Raw genomic sequence first — 24363 nt, forward strand, 5'->3', positions numbered from 1 at the left:
CACGCCAAGCCTCTCTGTCCATCACCAACTCCCGGAGTTCACTCAGACTCACGTCCATCGAGTCAGTGATGCCATCCAGCCATCTCGTCCTCTGTCATCCCCTTCTCCTCCTGCCCCCAATCCCTCCCAGCATCAGAGTCTTTTCCAATGAGTCAACTCTTTGCATGAGGTGGCCAAAGTACTGGAGTGATGAAAGACACCAAAAAGTCAGAAAACATGGCTAGGGAAACAAAGTTCCACCTGGCACCCTTTAACCTACCAGATTCTATTCTGGGAGTAACAGTATCAGTTATGCCAGTATCATGATTCTTTTGGGAATGCCAAACAGAAAACTGCTTACTAATGGTCTTAAAATTTGAAACAAATGTGTACCGTAAGTTATTATCTTTGTTTCTTAAACTTTGCAATCTTGCTGATGAGTAGAGAATGAAGGTCCATTGTCTCCAAGCTGCTAAAACCATGAAGAACTGATGCTGTCCTAAGAATTCCTGTCTGTTATTAGGCACATGGATCCTGAACGGTGAGTGTCTTTAGTTAGTTATAATTAGATTATCAGCAGTGACTCCTTCTTCCCAAAATGCAAATGGAACTTGGAGAGCTATCTGATATTAGGTACAGAGTTGTCAGGGTCAAGCCCAATAAGACGAAAGAGTCAGGAATGTTCTGTGAGACAGCTGGGCCTGAGCTCCCATGAGACCCTCCAGATAATGAGATCACTTGATCTTTAGGGTGCTTCATTCTGGGTCCCCACTTTGGTTTCTCCACCTAGAGAATTTCTGAATTTTCATGTTTCAGCATGTGTCCTTAGACTGTGTAAGCATTTAGATTTTTTTTTTTCACTTGGACATTAGTTTGTCTGCTGTGAGAATGAACTCATTTAAACTTTAAACTACATTTAAGAAGTAACCCTGTATATTTAAAACCTCTAATTCTAATACTTAATGGCTATTTGCAGAATGTCTCAAAACTTCAATTTCCTTAAATGTAAAAGAGAGATAATAATATTTATATCACGATAAGAAGAAAGTGATATGTGAAGTAACTAGAAGTGTTCCTTGAATACAGAAATCATTCTACAAAGGTTAACTATTATTAGGCTATAGATGCGTGTGACTTATATCCAAAAAATTTTGATGCCTATGGATTCCTTGACCTAACTATTCAGTTCAGTTCAGTCGCTCAGTCATTTCTGACTCCTTGCAACCACAGGAACTGCAGCACACCAGGCTTCTCTGTCCATCACAAACTTCTGGAGCTTACTCAAACTCATGTCCATTGAGTCAGTGATACCATCCAACCATTTCATCCTCTGTCATCCCATTCTCCTCCCACCTTCAATCTTTCCTAGCATTAGAGTATTTTCTAAGGAGTCGTTTCTTTGCATAAGGTGAGCAAAGTATTGGAGCTTCAGATCCAATATTCAGAATATTCAGGACTGATTTCCTTTAGGATTGACTGGTTGGATCTCCTTGCAGTCCAAGGGACTCTCAAGAGTCTTCTCCAACATCACAGTTCAAAAACATCATTTCTTCTGTGCTCGGCCTTCTTTATGGTCCAACTCTCATATCCATACATGACAACTGGAAAAACCATAAGTTTGACTAGATGGAACTTTGTCGGCAAAGTAATGTCTCTGCTTTTTAATATGCTGTTTAGGTTTGTCATAACTTTTCCTGCAAGGAGCAAGTGTCTTTTAATTTCATGGTTGACATCACCATCTGCAGTGATTTTGGAGCCCAAGAAAATAAATCTGTCACTGTTTCCATTGTTTCTCCATCTATTTACCATGAAGTGATGGGACCAGATGCCATTGTCTTAGTTTTTCAAATGCTGAGTTTTAAACCAGCTTTTTCACTCTCCTCTTTCACCTTCATCAAGAAGCTGTTTAGTTCCTCTTCACTTTCTGCCTTCAGGGTGGTATCATCAGCATATCTGAGGTTCCTGATATTTCTCCCAGCAGTCTTGATTCCAGCTTGTGCTTTGCCCAGTCCGGCATTTAGCATAATGTACTCTGCATATAAGTTAAATAAGCAGTGTGACAATAAACACCCTTTTCATACTCATTTCCCAATTTGGAACCAATCTGTTGTTCCATGTCCAGTTCTAACTGTTGCTTCTTGATCTACACACAGATTTCTCAGGAGACAGGTAAGGTGGTCTGGTATTCCCATCGTTTGAAGAATTTTCCAGTTTGTTGTGATCCACACAGTCGAAGGCTTTGGCATAGTCAATAAAGCAAACTATGACCTAACTAATGTAAGCCATAAACATCAAACTCTTTCATTTGACCTAAAGCCAAATATTTATACTCTCAATCTGTAAACATTTTAAATACACAGTAACGTACACAATAGTATACTCTGTTCCCTCTCAACCTCACAAACATGCAAATAAAGATGTTTTAATCCATTTTCTTTATAATTTTTTACCCTGGGAGTAACCTAATTGGCATTTTCTTATGTACACAAGTATATAGATATATTTATGTATTTATTTAATGTTTCTTTTATGCTGTGGTTTTTCTGGGCAGTCTTATCACTGTGTGTTGAACTTTTGGTCTTCACGAGTGTCTGTCTACCCTTCAAGCCACCACATTACTATAGTTAGGTTAATCAAGAGTCTTTAGATGTAATGCCCACTGTCCCACACAATAGAAATGTGATTATCTGTAACATTGCTTTGGAACTTTTTATCTGTTCAGCAATTTTCAATGTGCTGGAAGAAAATAATTTGGTATTTGCTTTACTGCTTATAAACATAGCCTCTAAGGGACCATTAAAAATTTACACGCTATAAATTTGATAGTAGATTACTTTTTAAAAGTATTTGGGCTAACATCTCCATCTTCTTAGCTAATATAATTTAAGTCCACTTATATGAGGCATTCCATATTCATCCAGCTGGTAAAAAGAGAGCCGAGCAGAATTATTTTTCCATAAAACTCATTTGAGTCTTACAGAGTATCATGATCAGGCAATGATATCATTGTCTTTTATGCACCATTTATATCACACATATCAGTTGTTACTAAGCGTAAATACATGCTTTGTAATATGGCAAACCACATCAGGGATGGCTGAGAAAAGAATTGCAGTAAAATATAATGCTGAATGCAGGGAGGAAAGAAAAGAGCCATATCTCAACATCCTTCAAATGACCCTCTGAGTCACAAATTAAACCAGGGATGATGACCAACTGTTCTGAGCATACAATGATGCCTTAAATCAAAGGCCATATAAACTATAAACTGTCTTCGACTGTAAAATTCAAGTAAGCCTATTTACCATGCTGCTAATCTATCTGATTGTAATTAGACAACACATTAAAGAGATTGTCTTCTTTTAATTTTTAAAATTTATTTATAGATAATTTTTGACTGGGCTGGGTTTTGTCACTATGCCAGGGCTTTCTCTAGTTGAGGCCAACAGTGGATTACTCTCTGGTTGCCTAGTTGCAGGGGCAGGCTTCTCATTGCCATAGGTTCTCTAGTTGCTCAGATCTGCTCTAGGGCATACAAGCTTCAGTAGTCATGGTGCTCAGGCTTAGTTGCTCCATGGCATGTGGAATCTTCCCAGACCAGGGATCAAACCCGTGTCCCTTGAATTTGTTGGTGGATTCTTTACCACTGGACCATCAATGTATTCCTAAGGAGATGTTCTTATACAACTTGTAGTGTACAAAGACATTGAGATTGGCTGTCAAGAACATCTCACCCACAGGTGCAGTGCACATAAGCCTTCTAGGCCAGCAGGGATATTTAGATCTTCTCTGATGCTGTTGGGCTTCCCTTGGGGCTCAGCTGGTAAAGAATTCGCCTGCAATGCAGGACACCTGGGTTTGATCCCTCGGTTGGGATGATCCCTCGGGGAAGGGAAAGGCTACCTATTCCAGTTTTCTGGCCTGGAGAATGTCAAGGGGTCACAAAGAGTCAGACACAACAGAGCAACTTTCCCTTTCACTGATACTGTTAACAAATGAAGTAGATATAGTGATAACATGTTATAGCAGCTAGACTGGAAACTACTTCTCCGGCTTTCTTAAAGACTTCCTGGTCTACCCACTCTTGTCCTGTGGTGCCTCTTATCTCAGCCACTTCTCCCCCACTGACCTCTGTTCTCCCAGTCTCTTCCAAGATGCGTTTCTGTCTAATGACTCTCTGGGGGCTCAGTCAGTAAAGAATCCACCTGCAATGTAGGAGGCCTGGGTTTGATCCCTGGGTTGGGAAGATCTCCTGGAGAAGGAAGATACCCCAGTATTCTGGCCTGGAGAATTCCATGGACAGAGGAGCCTGGCAATCTAAAGTTCATGGGGTCACAAAGACTCGGTCATGACTGAGCAACTTTCACTTCACTTTACTTCTAATGACTCTCAAAAGACATGCTAGAAGCCTATCAGCAACCAGAAATCATCTTTTTTCCAAATAATATGAATTAAATGGCTTCCAATTTTTAAATTCGTCCTCTAATTCCCAAAATCTGAATTATCTTTCCAGGTTCTACCATGAAAACTACTTTCTTATTAAAGTATCCTGCCAACTTAATACAGACCAGCCTAGAGGCCTGAATTCTGTAGAGCAGTTTAATGCCTCTTCGTGCCTACATGAAATACTATTTTCTATTTTTTTCATTTACTATAACCCCCACTTTAGGAATTGACTGACTACTAACTACTTTTTTTTTCTCTCAGATATAGATGTTCTGTCATCATTACAGAATCAGAGTAGTCAAAATTGGGAAACTATCTTTGAGTTTTATATCCTGTATATTAAAAAAAAATGAAGCTCCAATAGTTTGGCCACATGATGTGAAGAGCTGACTCATTGGAAAAGATCCTGATGCTGGGAAATGTTGAGAGTAGGAGGAGAAGGGGGCGACAGAGGATGAGGCGGTTGGATAGGATCACTGATTCAATGGACATGAGTTCGAGCAAACTCCAGGAGATGGCAAAGGACAGGGAGGCCTGCTGTGCTGCCATCCGCAGATTCGCAAAGTGTTGGACATACCGGAGAGATTGAACAACAATTCATAAGAGAAATCAGGAGGTTATTTCATATATTCTTGCTATCCTGCAATGTGATAGAAATGTTGCTCTTGAATAAACTAATCTTTTAAGGAATTCCGAATACAATCATATTTCCTTGAATTTTTAAAGAGTTCTTGGCTTCCTGGGGTTGCATATTTTAATAGGATGAATAGTATATGGATAACTTTGGTTATTGATTTTGTAAAAAGCAACCCATAAAATCAGAGCTAGCATAATCCTTCTGCAGAGGTAGTAAAATATTCTAGTCTAAGAAAACTTCTAATCAGAGAATTATTATTTCCTGTGTAAAACATAAAATTCAAAATAGTTCACATTATGTAAATAAAAGGGCATATGATTTTATTCAGCTTTGTGTAGTTGCTGAGGGGTCTGAAGGAAGAACAAAAGTTATTGGATTTAATTGCCTGTGGTGTTGGAGAAGACTCTTGAGAGTCCCTTGGAGATCCAAGGAGATCCAACCAGCCCATTCTAAAGGAGATCAGCCCTGGGATTTCTTTGGAAGGAATGATGCTAAAGCTGAAACTCCAGTACACTGGCCACCTCATGCGAAGAGTTGACTCATTGGAAAAGACTCTGATTCTGGGAGGGATTGGGGGCAGGAGGAGAAGGGGACGACAGAGGATGAGATGGCTGGATAGCATCACTGACTTGATGGATCTGAGTCTGAGTGAACTCCGGGAGTTGGTGATGGACAGGGAAGCCTGGCATGCTGCAATTCATGGGGTGGCAAAGAGTCAGACACAACTGAGCAACCGAACTGAACTGAACACATTCTAAAGTCACTTATCTTCTCTTGATACACTTCTCATTTTCTAGAGTTTTAAATTAAAAAAAAAAAAAAAACTTTTATTTTCTATTGGAGTATAGCTGATAACAATGTTGTGATCTCAGGTGGACAGCAAAGGAACTCAGCCATACATATACATGTATCCATCCTTCCCCAAACTCCCCTCCCATCCAGGTTGCCACACAACATTGAGCAGAGTTCCCTAGGATCTTATTGGTTATGCACTTTAAATATAGCAGTGTGAGCATGTTGATCCCAAACTCCTTAACTGTCCCTTCCCCTCATCCTTTCCTGCAACCACAAGTTCATTCTCTAAGACTGTGAGTCTGTTTCAGTTTTGTAAATAAGTTCATTTATCATTTCTTTTTAGATTCCATAGAGAAGTGATGTCATACAATATTTCTCATTCTCTGACTTACATCACTCAGTATGATAATCTCTAGTTCTATTCATGTTGCAAATGACACTATTTTATTATTTTTTATGGCTGGGTAATATTCCAGATTGGGGGCAGGAGGAAAGGGGGACAACAGAGGATGAGATGGCTGGATGGCATCACCGACTTGATGGACCTGAGTTTGAGTGAACTCCAGGAGTTGGTGATGGACAGGAAGGCCTGGAGTGCTGCAATTCATGGCGCTGCAAAGAGTCGGACACGACTGAGCGACTGAACTGAACTGAACTGAACTGAATATTCCAGTGTATATATGTACCACTTCTTCATCCATTTCTCTGTCATCAGTGGACATCTAGGTTGCTCCCATAAGGCACGGATCCTTTGGATAGGGCCCTTTCTTAGTTCCCTCCTCATCCTCACCATCGGAGAAGGCAATGGCACCCCACTCCAGCACTCTTGCCTGGAAAATCCCATGGACGGAGGAGTCTGGTGAGCTGCTGTCCATGGGGTCGCTAAGAGTCAGACACGACTGAATGACTGCACTTTCACTTTTCACATTCATGCTTTGGAGAAGGAAACGGCAACCCACTCCTGTATTCTTGCCTGGAGAATCCCAGGGACGGGGGAGCCTGGTGGGCTGCCGTCTATGGGGTCGCACAGAGTTGGACACAACTGAAGCGACTTAGCAGCAGCATCCTCACCATCCATGACACGCCTTGTCCTCTAATATGTGCTTGCTGAATCGACTTGAAATGAATCTCTTTAGGTTCAAATGCCATGCTAGTATATTAAGAAAGTTGTACAAGATGGTTTAGTTTAACAAATGGGTTTTTTAGCATCTATTGCTTAAAAAATAGCTAATCTATATTTAGCAAGTTTTTTAACATCTGAAATAACACTGGGCACTATTTAAATGGTGGTCATTTCCAAATTAAATTACAACCCCCCAAAATAAATAATATAGATACAGATATAGATATATAATATGTGATAATGAGATGCTTAAGATCTAGGGGGACCATCTAACTTGACCGTCCTCTAATGCTGGATACTTTTGATTGCTTTTGTTTATTTATAATGCATTAATAATGACTTTGTTAAACTCCCAGTTTTCTTTAAACTTTACTGGCTATTCCTTCTCAGTCTTTTGTGGGCTCCCTTTAAACTCTGCCAATTCCTTAAATGTAAGTTTTTCTCAGGGTTCCATCTGAGATTCCCTTCTCATTTTACACATATTTCTGAGTTTTAAAAATCATTTTTATGGAAGACAGCCACTCACTGTAGTTAAGAATACAGGCTATTGAATCACACTGTCAGGGTCTGAATCTGGGGACCCACTCTAACTCCTATGTGACCCTGCAATCCATCAGACTGCTGCCAGAGTCATTTCCTTAGGAGGCAAATTTAATCTAGTTATGTCCATATTTATAACCTATCTGTGGCTTCTCATTGTTACAGGTCTCCATTCTCTTGTCTAAGCCAAGGGGGATGGAAGATTTTTGAAATTCAGTTTTTCAGATTTTAGAATGATAATAGAATGCATAAACTGTATGTAATATTGTGAAAGCACCCTATAATCAAACATATTGATCTATTCCTGAGGCACAATATATCTACACTAAGAAGAGAAAGAAAAAGAAGATGCACAGATACCATTCATTTGATCATATCATTCCATCCAGAGAATAGATAATGCCTTTTGTCACCACCAAATTAGTTTTAAGGGAAGTTTTTGATTTTCAGAGTATTTTGGACCTTTGAAGAATGTCCAGGAGCCGCTTGTCATCTAGTTCCTCTCTGTCTCCAGCCTCACCTTTCATCTCTTCTCTTCTGATACTCACTGTGGATGCTGAGCTTGAAATAAGACCCTCTCACCTAACTTCTTTGCTTTCAACCTTAAGCTGCATGGAAGCAATCTGGTATCTTTTGAAGATTCAAATTAGGGCATGGAGATACCAAGTATGAGATAATTGGGGGTCAAATCATAGGATGACTCGGATCAAAGACTTCAGAAATTGAATTTGAGTTTGAAAAGGCCAACATAGACTTTAGAAAAAGCATTCTGATAAATGTATAGGACATGGACCTCACTAGTCTCTCGGATAGTAAAGAATCTGCCTGCAACAACAGATAGGACATAGGCAAGACCAGAGACTCTGGGGACCACCTGCAATAACAGATAAAATGGCTGAATTATGGCAAAATAGAAAAACAAAGATTTTATCATTTTTCAGATTTAAAAATAGCAAGGTATGCTTATCTAGACATAGGAAATGAGGAAAAGTAAAGTCATACATGTCTCCCAGACCCTGCTTAGAGGGTACACAATAACTACAGTAGTGTGCAAAGGAATTAGAAGCTGGTCTAGTTTAGAAGGCTTAAGAGAGCAGTTGAGCTTCTTTGGGTTTCCTGTTTTGTGAATCACCCAAGGGGATATGAGGATCAAGCAAAAGTTTGGATTTAGAGAGACAGACAAAAGATGGGTGATGATAAAACCATCAAGTCCCTGATATATCCATTGTGTTCATGCTTAGTTGTGTCCGACTCTTTTCGACCCCATGGAATGCAGTTCTTCAGGCTATTCTGTCCATGGGGTTTTCCAGGCAAGAATTCTGGAGTGGGTAACCATTCCCTTCTCCAAGGGATCTTCCCAACCCAGGGATTGAAGCTGCATCTGTTGTATCTCCTGCATTGGCAGACAGATTGTTTACCACTGAACCACCTGGGAAGTCCTAATTTATCCACTAAGTAAATATTTATGGGGAAACAACTATGTAACTTTGATTGTTCTTGAGCTGAGTATTCACTGTTGAACAAGAAAGAATGTAGTTATTGTCTCTCCCAAGAGATAACAGTCAGAGATGTGCCACTAACAGTGGGTCGTACTCACAGATGTAGAGAATGAATTTATGGATCCCAGTGGGGAAGGATGGGGGAAAGGATAGTTAGGGAGTTGGGGATGGATGCATACACTCTATTATATTTAAAATGGATAACCAACAAGGAACTACTGTATAGCATATGGAACTCTGCTCAAAATTATGTGGCAGCTTGGATGGGAGGGGAATTTCGGGGAGAATGGATACTTTTATAAGCTGATAAAGAATCCACCTGCAATGCAGGAAACCCCAGTTCGATTCCTGGGTCAGGAAGATCTGCTGGAGAAGGGAAAGCCTACGCAGTCCAGTATTTTGGGGCTTCCCTTGTGACTCAGCTGGTAAAGTAACAGCCTGCAATGCGGGAGACCTGGATTCGATCCCTGGATTGGGAAGATCCCCTGGAGAAGGGATCCCACTCCAGTATTCTGGCCTGGAGAATTCCATGGACTGTATAGTCCATGGGGTGACAAAAAGTCGGACATGACTGAGCGACTTTCACTTTCAATTTTTGTATGCCTGGCTGAGTCTCTTGCTGTTCACCTGAAACTATCACAACATTGTTAATTGGCTATACTCCAATAGAAAATAGAAGTAAAGAATAAAAGAGTGGGTTATAGACCAGGTGAATCAATGGTGTTACCAAGCCTATAATTTAGTTAAGCTGATACTTTTAATTATGCCAGAGTTCTTCATGAAGGAACTAATGCACTAATTTACTTGATACACATTATATGTCTCACGGCAGCTGGTAACAGACTCTCACAGGATGGTTCATTAAGGTTACACTGCTCTAGCTTAGAGGACAATGTACAAAATAAATATATTATAAAAATAATAAAATTAATTATAGGGATGATAGTGATCATAACAGGGGAACCTAATTTATCCTGGGATAAAGTGGTTAAGTAGTGAGGAAAGGCTTAATTATCTTAATTATCCAGATGAAGAAAGAATATTCAAGGTAGAGGAAAGATCAGGTCCCAGTAGGGAAAAAGCTTGAGCTGTGTTAATTGCGGGGCAGAGACAGTGTGTTTGGAAGAGAGGAGGAGTAAGGTGTGAAGATGAGGTTAGAGACACAGGCAGAGACAGGTTAAAGCAACCTTGCAAGTCAAGTAGAGGATGTGTGTTTTATTGGACATGTGTTAGAAAGCAATGGGAAAGCTTTCATTGGGACAGTGATAGGGCCCGTTTTTTTGTTTCAGAAGATTGATCAGACAGGGATAGAAAGAAAAGATTGGAGGAGACATTTTCTTTTTGAAAATAAAATAAGCCACGTTGAGCTGATCTCAGGTGACCTTGGCTTGTAGCAGCTTGAAGCACAGCTTTGGTTTCCGGCCAGAGACAGAAGTCAAGACCAAGGCGGGGGGAACGCTGAATCCTAGCCGCTAAACCACCAGGGACCAGGGATCAGTAACCAGTGACAAGGCCCTGGCCTGCCAGCTGTGTTGAAATGAATTTCCACGTAGAGCTGGGAAATAGTGAAACAACTATTTATTAAGAAAGAGAGTACGTGTAGATAGACACATGGGCTGACTCAGAAGATCGCACCCTCACGGTAGTTTGAAACACCAATGTGGGGCATTTCTTCTGGGCTCCCTTTGACCAGTCATCTTGCTTTGCCTGGTTCTGAATCCATATTTGCTTTATCTTAAGGTCTCCTGTGTGTGCACATGCATCTCTGAGCCATGGCGGATTCTAGCAAAGAGGCCAGTAGTTAGTTTCCATCACTTACTATGAGGTGAGGCCCACCACTCTTTAGATCTCCAAGGAGCCCTTCTGTGCATTTGTAGTTGAAAAAGTCTCCTTCTCCCTGAGAATGAGGACTATGTGGTCTTTCATCTCTTCTTTGGGCAGGAATTTCTATTATGGAATTTCTTTCCACAGGTGAGAAACTGGTCAGTCTGGAGTCCATTTATCTCCTGCCTCAGAATCTTTCAGTAGTTCCACCAAGAGATGAGATTTCCTTGCTCTAGAATAATGGTTCTGCACCAGAACTGCTTAGCCCTCAAGCAATTTTTGGAGACATTGTTAACTGTTATAGTGTGTGTGTGTGCACGCGCGCGAGTGCGCACGCACAACAGACATCTAGTGGATAGAACCAAGGACACTGCCAAATACCTCCTAAATGAACAGGATACACCCCACAACAAAATGAGATCCAGTTCAAGATGTCAGTGATGACAAGGTTGAGAAGCTCTAGATTAGAAAGAAGACAGTAAGATGACTGGGGAAATTTATGATAAACTTGGAAGACAGAATGGGTCGTATTTAGAGAAGACACATATATTAAGAGGATTCCAAGGTTTCTGAGTTTACCTACTATGTGGTTCAAAATGCTGCTTACTCAGATGAGAAAAAGTATTTTTTATTCTTCCCTAGGGAAGAGAAAGTTCAAGTTTATACACATACAATTTTGACAGTCTTATTAAATCTCCAAGTGGAAATGACTAGTGACTGGATATCTGGGTCTAGAATTTGAATTAAAAAGATATTTGTACTGGAAATATACATTTGATGTAGACTATGGATAGTATTTTAAGGCATAATGGCAAAGTGTCTTCCCCACAGAGAGAACCAGTGATGAGATCAGTGCCAAGCCTCAAGAAACATTATATACAGGAAACCAAACTAAGGGTAAATCGAACTAGGGGAAAGTTAGATAGAAAATCAGGAGTGTGCTGCAGCAGAAGTACATAGACGAACATATTTCAAGATCAGGGACAGTTACCTAGGTTGAAAGTAATTAAATATTTACATCAGTTCAGTTCAGTTCAGTTGCTCAGTTGTGTCCAACTCTGCAACCCCATGAATTGCAGCACGTCAGGCCTCCCTGTCCATCACCAACTCCCGGAGTTCACTCAAACTCACATCCATTGAGTCGGTGATGCCATCCAGCCATCTCATCCTCTGTCATCCCCTTCTCCTCCTGGCCCCAATCCCTCCCAACATCAGAATCTTTTCCAGTGAGTCAACTCTTGGCATGAGGCAGCCAAAGTACTGGAGTTTCAGCTTTAGCATCATTCTTTCCAAAGAACACCCAGGACTGATCTCCTTTAGAATGGGCTGGTTGGATCTCCTTGCAGTCCAAGGGACTCTCAAGAGTCTTCTCCAAAACCACAGTTCAAAGGCATCAATTCTTCGGCGTTCAGCTTTCTTCACAGTCCAACTCTCACATCCATACATGACCACTGGAAAAACCATAGCCTTGACTAGACGGACCTTTGTTGGCAAAGTAATGTCTCTGCTTTTTAATATGCTATCTAGGTTGGTCATAACTTTCCTTCCAAGGAGTAAGCGTCCTTTAATTACATTTGCACAAGATCATCCTAAAACTGTCCACATTTAGTAGCATAAAGGCCACTGCTGACCACGCTAGTGAAATTTCAGGAGAGTGTTAAACCAGAGAAAAACAGTATGTTTATTGAAAAGGCCATAAGAATTTAGATAGTTGACAAACTGATCACACAAATCTTTATAGAGAATTTGGTCCTCAAAAACAGAAAAGCTGTAAATCAGTCTTATGGACTCTGTGGGAGAGGGAGAGGGTGGGGAGATTTGGGAGAATAGCATTAAAACATGTATATTATCATGTATGAAACGAGTCGCCAGTCCAGGTTCGATACATGGTACTGGATGCTTGGGCCTGGTACACTGGGAGGACCCAGAGGGAGGGTAGGGGAGGGAGGAGGGAGGAGGGTTCAGAATGGGGAACGTGGGTATACCTGTGGCGGATTCATTTCGATATTTGGCAAAACTAATACAATATTGTAAAGTTTAAAAATAAAATTAAAAAAAAAAACAGAAAAGCTATATAATCATGAAAGAAATGACACTAAGATTTTTTAATTGAAGAGGTTGATTATATGTGAAGTCTGAGAAAACAGAACGATTAGAATGGGTTAGACAGAGAAGCTTTTGGAGAGAGAAAGAAATAGTTACTGATCAAGGCCACAAAGTCAACTTTGCTTGGGTTGGAGGTGAGGGACAGAAATCTAGGGTCACCTCAAGTACTAAACTGGTTATTATTAACTTGGGGATTATATTTAATTATGAAAGAAATGTTTATATTCACTCAATGTTATGTTAAAGTTAACTTCTAAAATATAAGCAATCACTGTCATACAAGGATTTATGCATAGTGGTTTAGTCACTAAGTTGTGTCTGACTTTTTCCGACCTTAAGGATTGTAGCCCACCAGGCTTCTCTGTCCTTGGAGTTTCCCAGGCAAGATTACTGGAGTGGGTTGCCATTTCCTTCTCCAGGGAATCTTCCCAATCCAGAGTTCAAATGTGCATTTCCTGCATTGCAGGGGGATCCTCTACCACTGAGCTATTCTGTGAAAATAAAAAGTTAAGGACTTGATATATTCCTTCATTTTGTAAATTATTTAGAGCACCCACAGTGTGCCAGATGCTGGTTCAAAGAAAATTAAACCCTTTGCAGATCCTGAGGAACTTCAGGGTATTCCACTCTTACAAAACATGTGCCTGTCCAGCAAGTTCAAGTGACTGAAATCTTAGTCTGCATGATCCATCTCAAAAGACATCTCTTTTAACTCCTCCGTGTTGTGTGTGTGTGTGTGCATGTGTGTGTGTTTATGTATGTTTGGTCACCCAAATTGATAATTGGTAAGATACTAAGAGCCTTATTGTAGAAGAATTTTAAACAGTTGAGACGAACACCTCTCAAATATGAGGAATTTGATTTCAGGTTTGAGGAATGAGAAGATTTGAGGAAGTGAGCAAGACATTTGGCAGAAATTTGTAAACCAAACAAAAGGCGAACAATTCCACTGGTGCTGTATAAGCAAATACTAGAGGAGGCTAGAGAAAACAATCATTGGGAAACAAATATAAAAGATCAAATTACATAAATGGCTTTTTTGTTTTCCAATTTCTAGAAGATGCTTTAAGACAGGAGGTGGATATACCATAAATGGAAAAAAAAAAAGATTTCTCTAATTCCAAGACTTTCTTTCTACCATTGATTTTTATAGTGATAGGATAATTTTAACTACTTAAAACGGAGGTAAGTTTTTGCTTCTTTGTATTTCTAGAAGGCTGAGACAAAGAGAAGCTCAGCAGGGAGTGAAATGAATCACTGTCTAAGGTGTCTCATTTCTCACTCCCAACTGAGTTGGCAAAGGTTAGAACACTATTAAAATTCAAGCTTTTGCAAACGTATTTCATTGGTAGTCAACTCACTCACAGTATACCAGTTTTTAGCAATTATTCTCAGTGATAGTCTACATGTTTGCCAAAGAATCTCTGCCTCACATGGAAAAAGAATTCAATAATTCCATACAGGATCAAGCATGAATTGTTTAATGATGATAAGGTAAATGAGAAGACAAATAGAAGAATAGTTTGAAATAACCATCTCCATGGTAACTTTGAATGCTGAAAAAAATAACTAAAATAATTAAGAAACTTTTTTTTTTTTGGTGGCTGTATTTGGTTTCTCATAAAATAGATAAGCTCCAAAATCACTGCAGATGGTGACTGCAGCCATGAAATTAAAAGACGCTTACTCCTTGGGAGGAAAGTTATGACCAACCTAGATAGCATATTCAAAAGCAGAAACATTACTTTGCCAACAAAGGTCCGTCTAGTCAAGGCTATAGTTTTTCCTGTGGTCATGTATGGATGTGAGAGTTGGACTGTGAAGAAGGCTGAGCGCCAAAGAATTGATGCTTTTGAACTGTGGTGTTGGAGAAGACTCTTGAGAGTCCCTTGGACTGCAAGGACATCCAACCAGTCCATTCTGAAGGAGATCAGCCCTGGGATTTCTTTGGAAGGAATGATGCTAAAGCTGAAACTCCAGTACTTTGGCTACCTCATGCGAAGAGTTGACTCATTGGAAAAGACTCTGATGCTGGGAGGGATTGGGGGCAGGAGGAGAACGGGACGACAGAGGATGAGATAGCTGGATGGCATCACTGACTTGATGGACGTAAGTCTGAGTGAACTCCAGGAGTTGGTGATGGACAGGGAGGCCTGGCGTGCTGCAATTCATGGGGTCGCAAAGAGTTGGACACGACTGAGGGAGCAACTGAACTGAACTGAGGCAAGAATATACAGGCAGACACATCAGATAAAATGCAAGTATTATCACAGTGAAATGACCTCTTCATGTGGGTATTCCAGGAGACACACAGATTTGATCAGTGAGTCAGGAAGATTCCCTGGAGGAGGAAATGGCAAACTACTCCAGTATCCTTGACTGGAAAATCCCATGGACAGAGGAGCCTGGTGGACTACAGTCCATGAGGTTGCAAAGAAATGGACATGACTAAACAACTGAGCATGGGCATTCATTGTTTATGGATGCCTGGAGCTGAAAGGCTACGCTTCTGGAGTTGTCAGCACAACATTGCTGTTCCTGGTGGCTTTGGAGGCAGTCACATCTGGGTTATTAAACTGGTGACCATCTCCTAAGGTTGTTGCCCGGATTAAACGATCCCACAATCTGCCGTGTTTTACACGTAGTAAAGGCTCCATAAAGCATGTATAAATAGCCGAGAGAGAAGTGCTGACGACTGTTAGGAGTAATCATTTACACTCTCAGGCACAAAATCCCCACAGTCAAGCTCAGGGGCAGCAAGGACACTGTCTGTATGCATCACAAACAACGTCTTTGAAGGCAAACAGCAACTTATTTCTGAAGAAAGAAAGAAAAGAGAGGGAAGCAGAGTGGCTTCTATAAACAAGAATACCTGAACTGAAATTAAGAAAACATACATGTGTTCAGTGATAATTATAGCCTAGGTTAATTAGCCATTTTCATGACAAGACTTGTACAAGGAGGAGGAGGATGAGGGTCTGCATCACACCCAACAGAGTGAAGATATATCAGTTCAGTTCCGTTCAGTCACTCAGTCGTGTCCAATTCTGTGACCCCATGGATTGTAGCATGCCAAGCTTCCGTGTCCATCACCAACTCCTGGAGCTTGCTCAAACTCATGTCCATTGAGTTGGTGATGCCATTCAACCATCTCATCCTCTGTCGTCCCCTTCTCCTCCCAAGAAGATATTTATTTATATATAAACATGCCTGGGAGAAGCCAAGGATATCAGAGCATCTTTTCACAGTAATTCAGCTGAAATCACATCACTTGTGAAATTGTCCTACAACTGCTGTTCTGGAAATTTCTCCTCCTGCTCCCTTGGGGACCATCTGTGCTACCAGGCTCCTCCTGTGGCTCCTCCTTCCTTAGCAACCTGGTCTACAGCACTGACTTCTGCTTTCCCAGCTCCTGCCAGCTGGACTCCTCTCTCAACAGTCAGGAGACGCGCTATGAACCCATCTGGTGTCAGATGCCTTTCTACCACCCAAGGACCTCCACGCTCTGCAGTCCTTGCCAGTCAATTCACACTGGATCCCTGAGCCACGGGTTCAGCAGAGGCTACTGCTTGGGCTACGGATCTAGAACCTGCTACTCACTGGGCTTTGGATCCTGTGGCTTCAGACCCTTGCTTTACGGAGTCTGTGGCTTCCCTTCCCTGAGCCACAGATCCCAATTTTACAACCCAATGTACGTGGCTTCTGGGAGCTGCCAAACTTCTTGTGATCAATCAACCTTCTATATCTGGCTTCTACTACTGTTCAGCTTCTTAAGGGTTCTAGACTGTGACTTCACAGTTATATCCTTCAAAGTGAATCTTGGCTGTTATTAATATCTGGCCAGAGTCTATATTCTACTACCTAGATGAGGGATTATTTTGTTAAATCCTATTAATATTAAAATGATTCATCTCAGAGAGTACACATTCTGTTTTCTCCTATTTCCTCCCTCACTTCTCTAGTTAAAAATAGAACAGGAGGTCTCTTTTCCTTTCAAGTAAACTTATTTAAGCTGATATCAGTTCATAAATCTTACCATTCAATTTTTTTAAGAGGCTGTCTGTTGGGAATTACAAACCTCCTGTCGTTTGACTAAAAAGAAGTATTTAATTTATGGAGCAGACACCCTGGTTGGCAGAATTACCTGCCAATACAGAGTTGGTTCCTTGGAATTTGGAGCAAGTGGACTCAGAGCGTGGGCAGGAGATTATCCTAAGCTCTCTTGTGACCACCTTATCAGGACACCTTAACTTTGGTTAAACTAGTCATAGGTCTGAGCCAAGCAGAAAAGTTCAGGAGAAAGCAGTGATGCTTCAGCAAGTACTAGCTTGGCTGTTTTAAAGAACTGTCAAAATACTTTTATAGGACCCTTTTACAGATTTGCATTCTAGGTCAGTTCAGTCGTGTCAAACTCTTTCTGACCCCATGAACAGTAGTCTGCCAGGTTTCTTTGTCCATGGAATTCTCCAGGCAAGAATGCTGGAGTGGGTAGCTATGCCCTCTTACAGGGGATCTTCCAGAAGCAGGGATTGAACCTGAGTCTCTCATGTCCCCTGTATTGGCAGGAGGGTTCTTTACTACTTTTATAGACTTCAGTTCAGTTCAGTCACTCAGTTGTGTCCGACTCTTTGCAACCCCATGAACCACAGCACACCAAGCCTCCCTGTCCATCATCAACTCCCGGAGTTTACCCAAACCCATGTCCATTGAGTCAGTGATGCCATCCAACCATCTCATCCTCTGTCGTCCCCTTCTCCTCCTGCCCTCAATCTTTCCCAGCATCACGGTCTTTTCCAATGAGTCAGCTTTTCGCATCAGGTGGCCTTATGCAAGCTCTAATGAAATTCTGAGGTCATGATATTAACTGACAGCAGTAATCCAGGTAATGAAACAAATATCTTAAGTATGGATGAAATTAACCACAGATTCATCTTATTGCAATAAAAAGATTAGAATTTCTGAGTCATGTTGATGCTCAGACTTCATTCTCTCTTCTATTTGGTCAGTATAAGGCCAGCTGTTTCACAGAATTCTCCTGACAACTTCTGGAAACATGGCAGCATCATGAGTAGGAAATACTAGCTGAGAGGGAGGACTTGATATCTTGGGCTTATATTTGGATATGATAACAGAAACTTTACTAAGTTTTCTTGTTTCATGAAATGCATATATCTACATTTGAAATACCTAATTGGGAATAAAATATTGATATCTAGATGGATGTGGGTAACATATTGTTCATTGGCCTCTTAGCTGTTTTTCTCTCCTCTCTTCTTCCCACAAGAACTGAATTTTGCTTGTGTATCCTGTTTTATCCACCTATTCTTTTATATTAACATAGCTATGGCCCAGGTTTCAGGACTGAATCTGGCAATCCCAGTTCCTACTGAAACAAAATGTTTCAGAATGGAGCATGTGGTCTGACTTAAGCCAATGAGAAACAGGGAGTAATCTTAAGAGATGTTTTTGGTTAAAATCTTCTTATGGAGTTTTTTGAAGACAGCATGTCTCCATTTTATCACATCATATGTGGAAAGCTGCATCCATCTTGCATATGGCCTGAGAACTAAACCATTGTGTGAAAGAGGGTAAAACCAACAGGAATGCTGAGGAACAGAGCCTGGACCATCTTACTTTCGGACTTTGGTCGTGAGCTAATACATGTTATTATATAAGCCATGCTAAATTACAATTTCAGCTGCTTGTAACTAAAGTTTCCCTAAATGAGACAGTCCTTTAAAACCTAAAACGATCTCCTTCTCAATGAAAAAATAAAAAAAAGTGAAGGTGAAAGTATTAGTCCCTGAGTCGTGCCTGACTCTTCATGACCCCATGGACTGTAGCCCACCAGGTTACATACTGTCCAGGGTATTTTCCAGGCAAGAATATTGGAGTGGTAGCCATTCCCTTCTCCAAAGGATCTTCCCAACCCAGGGATCGAACTCAGGTCTCCTGCATTGCAGGTGAATTCTTTACTGGCTATAAAGACTCCTTAATATAATATTAAAGACCATTTGCAACCCACTCTGCACTCTCCCATTTTCTCTTCTCATCACACTCCATAAACATACACTCCACCAACATATACTCCATCGATGCCAACTACTCACATTTCCGGGAACACATGGTACAGATCTGAGTGCCTACATGGTCTAATACTTCTAAAATCAATGCTACATCTCTCTTAACCTTCAAAACCCATGAAAACGCTATCTCTTCTCTCATTTCTTTTAAATAGACTACAAAATCAATAGAGTTGCTAGCATTATATATGCTTATATTTTGCTAATTACAAAGTCACTAGTTTTAATATTTCATTTAAACTATTATTTTGTTTAGTACTTACACTTATATTTTCAATATATACAATAGGATTTGGTCTAACAAAATTTTGTAAGTAGTAAAGACTCAGTAAAAGTTAATTTAATGAATGAACTAATGAGATGAGGGTGACAGTCTGAAGAATATATTATGTCAGTGACAACAAGCATGTATTCATTTTTGCTGCTGCTGCTGCTAAGTCACTTCAGTCATGTCCGACTCTGTGTGACCCCATAGACGGCAGCCCACCAGGCTCCCCAGTCCCTGGGATTCTCCAGGCAAGAACACTGGAGTGGGTTGCCATTTCCTTCTCCAATGCATGAAAGTGAAAAGTGAAAGTGAAGTCGCGCAGTCATGTCTGACCCTCAGCAACTGCTAGTTAAACTCTATTTAGGTAAGTTACTCATTATCAAAGTCTTCAATACTTTGTTCATCATTATCATCAGAAATGATTTAGCACCATCTCAATGGCATATTACCATGAATTCATTACCCAAAGGATAACTGGAAGAACTCAAAAGCAAATTAACATTTTTGGATTGCACAAAGGCAGAACAATAACTTCACCGTATGCTAACCTCAGAGGAAGGCCAGAGGAAGAACATCTGAGGATAGGAACAAAAGCAATTGCATAATTACTATAATAAACTGTAACACTTTCACATCTAAGACATAATGAACAAAGAGGTGGAAAATATGAAAGTTAACATTTATACACTTAAGACACTCTGGTTCATTCTTTTTTTTTTTTTAATTACTCCTCATTAAAGTTTTCATAGACACTGTGTAATCATCTAACTTTTTTTAAATTTTTTCTCTTTCCAGCTCTTTGAATCAAAATCTGATGTAATTGAATTGTGAATGGCTAAGAATTATTCTAGGAAGCAAAACTATTTAGAAATAGTTTCAGAGAAGAAATCCTGTTATGTGTGAATCCTTTTATGATCATATTCTAAGAGAATCTATTTATCATTAGAAACAGAGAGTGTTGGTGAAAGATTATTTCCATATTGCACATAGGATCAATATTATGTTTGCTGCTGCTGCTGCTAAGTCACTTCAGTCGTGTCCAACTCTGTGTGACCCCATAGACGGCCTGCCACCAGGCTCCCCCATCCCTGGGATTCTCCAGGCAAGAACATTGTAGTGGGTTGCCAGTTCCTTCTCCAACGCATGAAAGTGAAAAGTGAAAGTGAAGTCACTCAGTCATGTCCAACTCTTAGTGACCCCATGGACTGCTGCCTACCAGGCTCCTCCATCCATGGGATTTTCCAGGTAAGAGTACTGGAGTAGGGTGCCATTGCCTTCTCCAATGCATGAAAGTGAAAAGTGAAAGTGAAGTCACCCAGTCATGTCTGACGCCTAGCAACCTCATGGACTGCAGCCTACGATGCTCCTCTGTCCATGGGATTTTCCAGGCAAGAGTACTGGAGTGGGTTGCCATTTCCTTCTCCAGAGGATCTTCCTGACCCAGGGATCGAACCCAGGTCTCCCACACTGTAGGCAGATACTTTACCGTCTGAGCCACCAGGGAAGTCCCATATTCGTGTCATAATTTTGAATATTCCAGAGCCTAAAAATTTTACCATGTCCATTTCATTGCCTGAGGAGGTTTACATTGTACTTGACTTAGTTTGCAGAAAGTGATATCTAAAGGAGCTGGGCACAGCTTAGCAACTCAACAATAACAATATCTAAAGGAAGCAGATCATTCTCCTTAACACACTCTTCTGAGGTGGATTCATGCATACAAGGGAAGCCCTGACTCAGTCAGTAAAGAATCTGCCTGTAGTCCAGGAGACCCGGGTTTGATCCCATGGTGGGAAAGATCCCCTGGAGAAGGAAATGGCAACCCACTCCAGTCCCATGGACAGAGGAGCTTGTTGAGCTGCAGTCCAAGAGGTCACAAAGAGTCGGCCATGACTGAGCAACTAACACTTTATTTCTTTCTTCATCTGTTTCTGTCCAGAGAAGCAAACTTTTTATGTACTTGCAGTCCAGTTCAGTTCAGTTCATTTGCTCAGTCATGTCCGACGCTTTGCCACCCCATGAACCGCAGCACCCCAGGCCCCACTGTTCACCACCAACTCCTAGAGTTTACCCAAACTCACGTCCATTGAGTCGGTGATGCCATCCAACCATCTCAATCTCTGTCGTCCCCTTCTCCTCCTGCCCCCAATCCCTCCCAGCATCAGGATCTTTTCAAGTGAGTCAGCTCTTCACATCAAGTTTCAGCTTCAACATCAGTCCTTCCAATGAACACCCAGCACTGATCTCCTTTAGGATGGACTGGTTGGATCTCCTTGGTGTCCAAGGGACTGTCAAGAGTCTTCTCCATCACCACAGTTCAAAAGCATCAATTCTTTGGTGCTCAGCTTTCTTTATAGTCCGGCTCTCACACCCATACATGACTACTGGAAAAACCATAGCCTTGACTAGATGGACCTTTGTTGACAAAGTAATGTCTCTGCTTTTTAATACACTGTCTAGGTTGGTCATAACTTTTCTTCCAAGGAGTAAGTGTCTTTTAATTTCATGGCTGAAATCACCATTTACAGTGATTTTGGAGACCTCAAAAATAAAGTCAGCCACTATTTCCACTGTTTCTCCATCTATTTGCTATGAAGTGATGAGACCGAATGCCATGATCTTAGTTTTCTGAATGTTGAGCTTCAAGCCAACTTTTTCACTCTCCTCTTTCACTTTCATCAAGAGGCTCTTTAGTTCTTCTTCACTTTCTGCCCTAAGGGTGGTGTCATCTGCATATCTGAGGTTTTTGTTATCTCAAATATAACAGAACTACTAATTTATAGCTTCTCTAGGCCCTCTTGCGCCTGTGCAGCCACTGCTCCTTGGACATGGGGTTGGTCCTCCCGGCTGCTGCCCCTGGTCTCGGGCATGGGGTGGCTCCTCCCAGCCGCTGCCCCGACCTCAGACGCGGGGTAGCTCCTCTCAGCTACTGCCCCTGACCTCGGACTTGGTAGCTCTTCTCTGCCGTTCCTGCACCGTTGCAGCCTGGCACTCTCCGCCACTGCCCCTGACCTCGGACGTAGGGTAGCTCCTCTTGGCCGCCGTCCCTGACCTCGGATGCAGGGTAGCCCCTCTTGGCCACTGCGCTTCGAGCATGGGGTCCTCCCAGCTTCTGCCCCTGACCTCGGAAGTGGGGTAGCTCCTCTTGGCTGCACTACTGCGTCGGTTGCAGCCACACCGCACTTAGTGGGCCACAAGAGGGCCTAGAGAAGCTATCCCACGTTGAAGGTCAGGAAGGGCGGCGTGAGGAGATACCTCTCGTCCAAGGTAAGGAGCAGCAGCTGCACTTTGCTGGAGCAGCTGTGAAGAGATATCCCACGCCCAAGGTAAGAGAAACCCAAGTAAGATGGTAGGTGTTGCAAGAGGGCATCAGAGGGCAGACACACTGAAACCATACTCACAGAAAACTAGTCAATCTAATCACACTAGGACCACAGTCTTGTCTAACTCAATGAAACTAAGCCATGCCTGTGGGACAACCCAAGATGGGTGGGTCATGGTGGAGAGATCTGACAGAATGTGGTCCACTGGAGAAGGGAATGGCAAACCACTTCAGTATTCTTGCCTTGAGAACCCCATGAACAGTATGAAGAGGTAAAATGATAGGATACTCCCCAGGTCAGTAGGTGCCCAATATGCTACTGGAGATCAGTGGAGAAATAACTCCAGAAAGAATGAAGGGATGGAGCCAAAACAAAACAATACCCAGCTGTGGATGTGACTGATGATAGAAGGAAGGTCCAATGCTGTAAAGAGCAATATTGCATAGGAACCTGGAATGTCAGGTCCATGAATCAAGGCAAATTGGAAGTGGTCAAACAGGAGATGGCAAGAGTGAATGTTGACATTCTAGGAATCAGCGAACTCAAATGGACTGGAATGGGTGAATTTAACTCAGATGACCATTATATCTATACTGCGGGCAGGAATCCCTCAGAAGAAATGGAGTAGCCATCATGGTCAACAAAAGAGTCTGAAATGCAGTACTTGGATGCAATCTCAAAAATGACAGAATGATCTCTGTTCCTTTCCAAGGCAAACCATTCAATATCACAGTAATCCAAGTCTATGCCCCAACCAGTAAAACTGAAGAAGCTGAAGTTGAATGGTTCTATGAAGACCTACAAGACCTTTTAGAACTAACATCCCAAAAAAGATATCCTTTTCATTATAGGGGACTGGAATGTAAAAGTAGGAAGTCAAGAAACACCTGGAGTAACAGGCAAATTTGGCCTTGGAATACGGAATGAAGCAGGGCAAAGACTAAAAGAGTTTTGCCAAGAGAATGCACTGGTCATAGCAAACACCCTCTTCAAACAACACAAGAGAAGACTCTACACATAAACATCACAGATAGTCAACACCAAAATCAGATTGATTATATTCTTTGCAGCCAAAGATGGAGAAGCTCTATACAGTCAACAAAAACAAGACCAGGAGCTGACTGTGGCTCACACCATGAACTCCTTATTGCCAAATTCAGACTGAAATTTAAGAAAGCAGGGAAAACCACTAGAGCATTCAGGTATGACCTAAATCAAATCCCTTAGGATTATACAGTGGAAGTGAGAAATAGATTTAAGGGCCTAGATCTGATAGATAGAGTACCTGATGAACTATGGAATGAGGTTCGTGACATTGCACAGGAGACAGGGATCAAGACCATCCCCATGGGAAAGGAATGCAAAAAAGCAAAATGGCTGTCTAGAGAGGCCTTACAAACAGCTGTGAAAAGAAGAGAAGCGAAAAGCAAAGGAGAAAAGGAAAGATATAAGCATCTGAATGCAGAGTTCCAAAGAATAGCAAGAAGAGATAAGAAAGCCTTCCTCAGCAATCAATGCAAAGAAATAGAGGAAAACAACAGAATGGGAAAGACTAGAGATCTCTTCAAGAAAATTAGAGGGATGTACCAAGGGAACAATTCGTGCAAAGATGGGCTCGATAAAGGACAGAAATAGTATGGACCTAACAGAAGCATAAGATATTAAGAAGATGTAGCAAGAATACACAGAAGAACTGTACAAAAAAGATCTTCACGACCCAGAGAATCACGATGGTGTAAT

General features: G+C 41.4%; 1 protein-coding gene across 1 annotated transcript; it reads left to right on the forward strand.

The window, feature by feature from the left end:
* The first annotated feature begins 506 nt into the window (after nucleotides 1–506).
* On the forward strand, nucleotides 507–16782 carry LOC112447012 (keratin-associated protein 13-1-like). Its single transcript, XM_024993465.1, is given in 3 exon segments — nucleotides 507–520; nucleotides 16198–16283; nucleotides 16286–16782. Coding segments are annotated over 3 exon segments (597 nt in total).
* Nucleotides 16783–24363: the final 7581 nt, after the last annotated feature.

This window comes from Bos taurus, chromosome 1 (assembly GCF_002263795.3).
Source record: "Bos taurus isolate L1 Dominette 01449 registration number 42190680 breed Hereford chromosome 1, ARS-UCD2.0, whole genome shotgun sequence".
Taxonomy (NCBI): Eukaryota; Metazoa; Chordata; class Mammalia; order Artiodactyla; family Bovidae; genus Bos; species Bos taurus.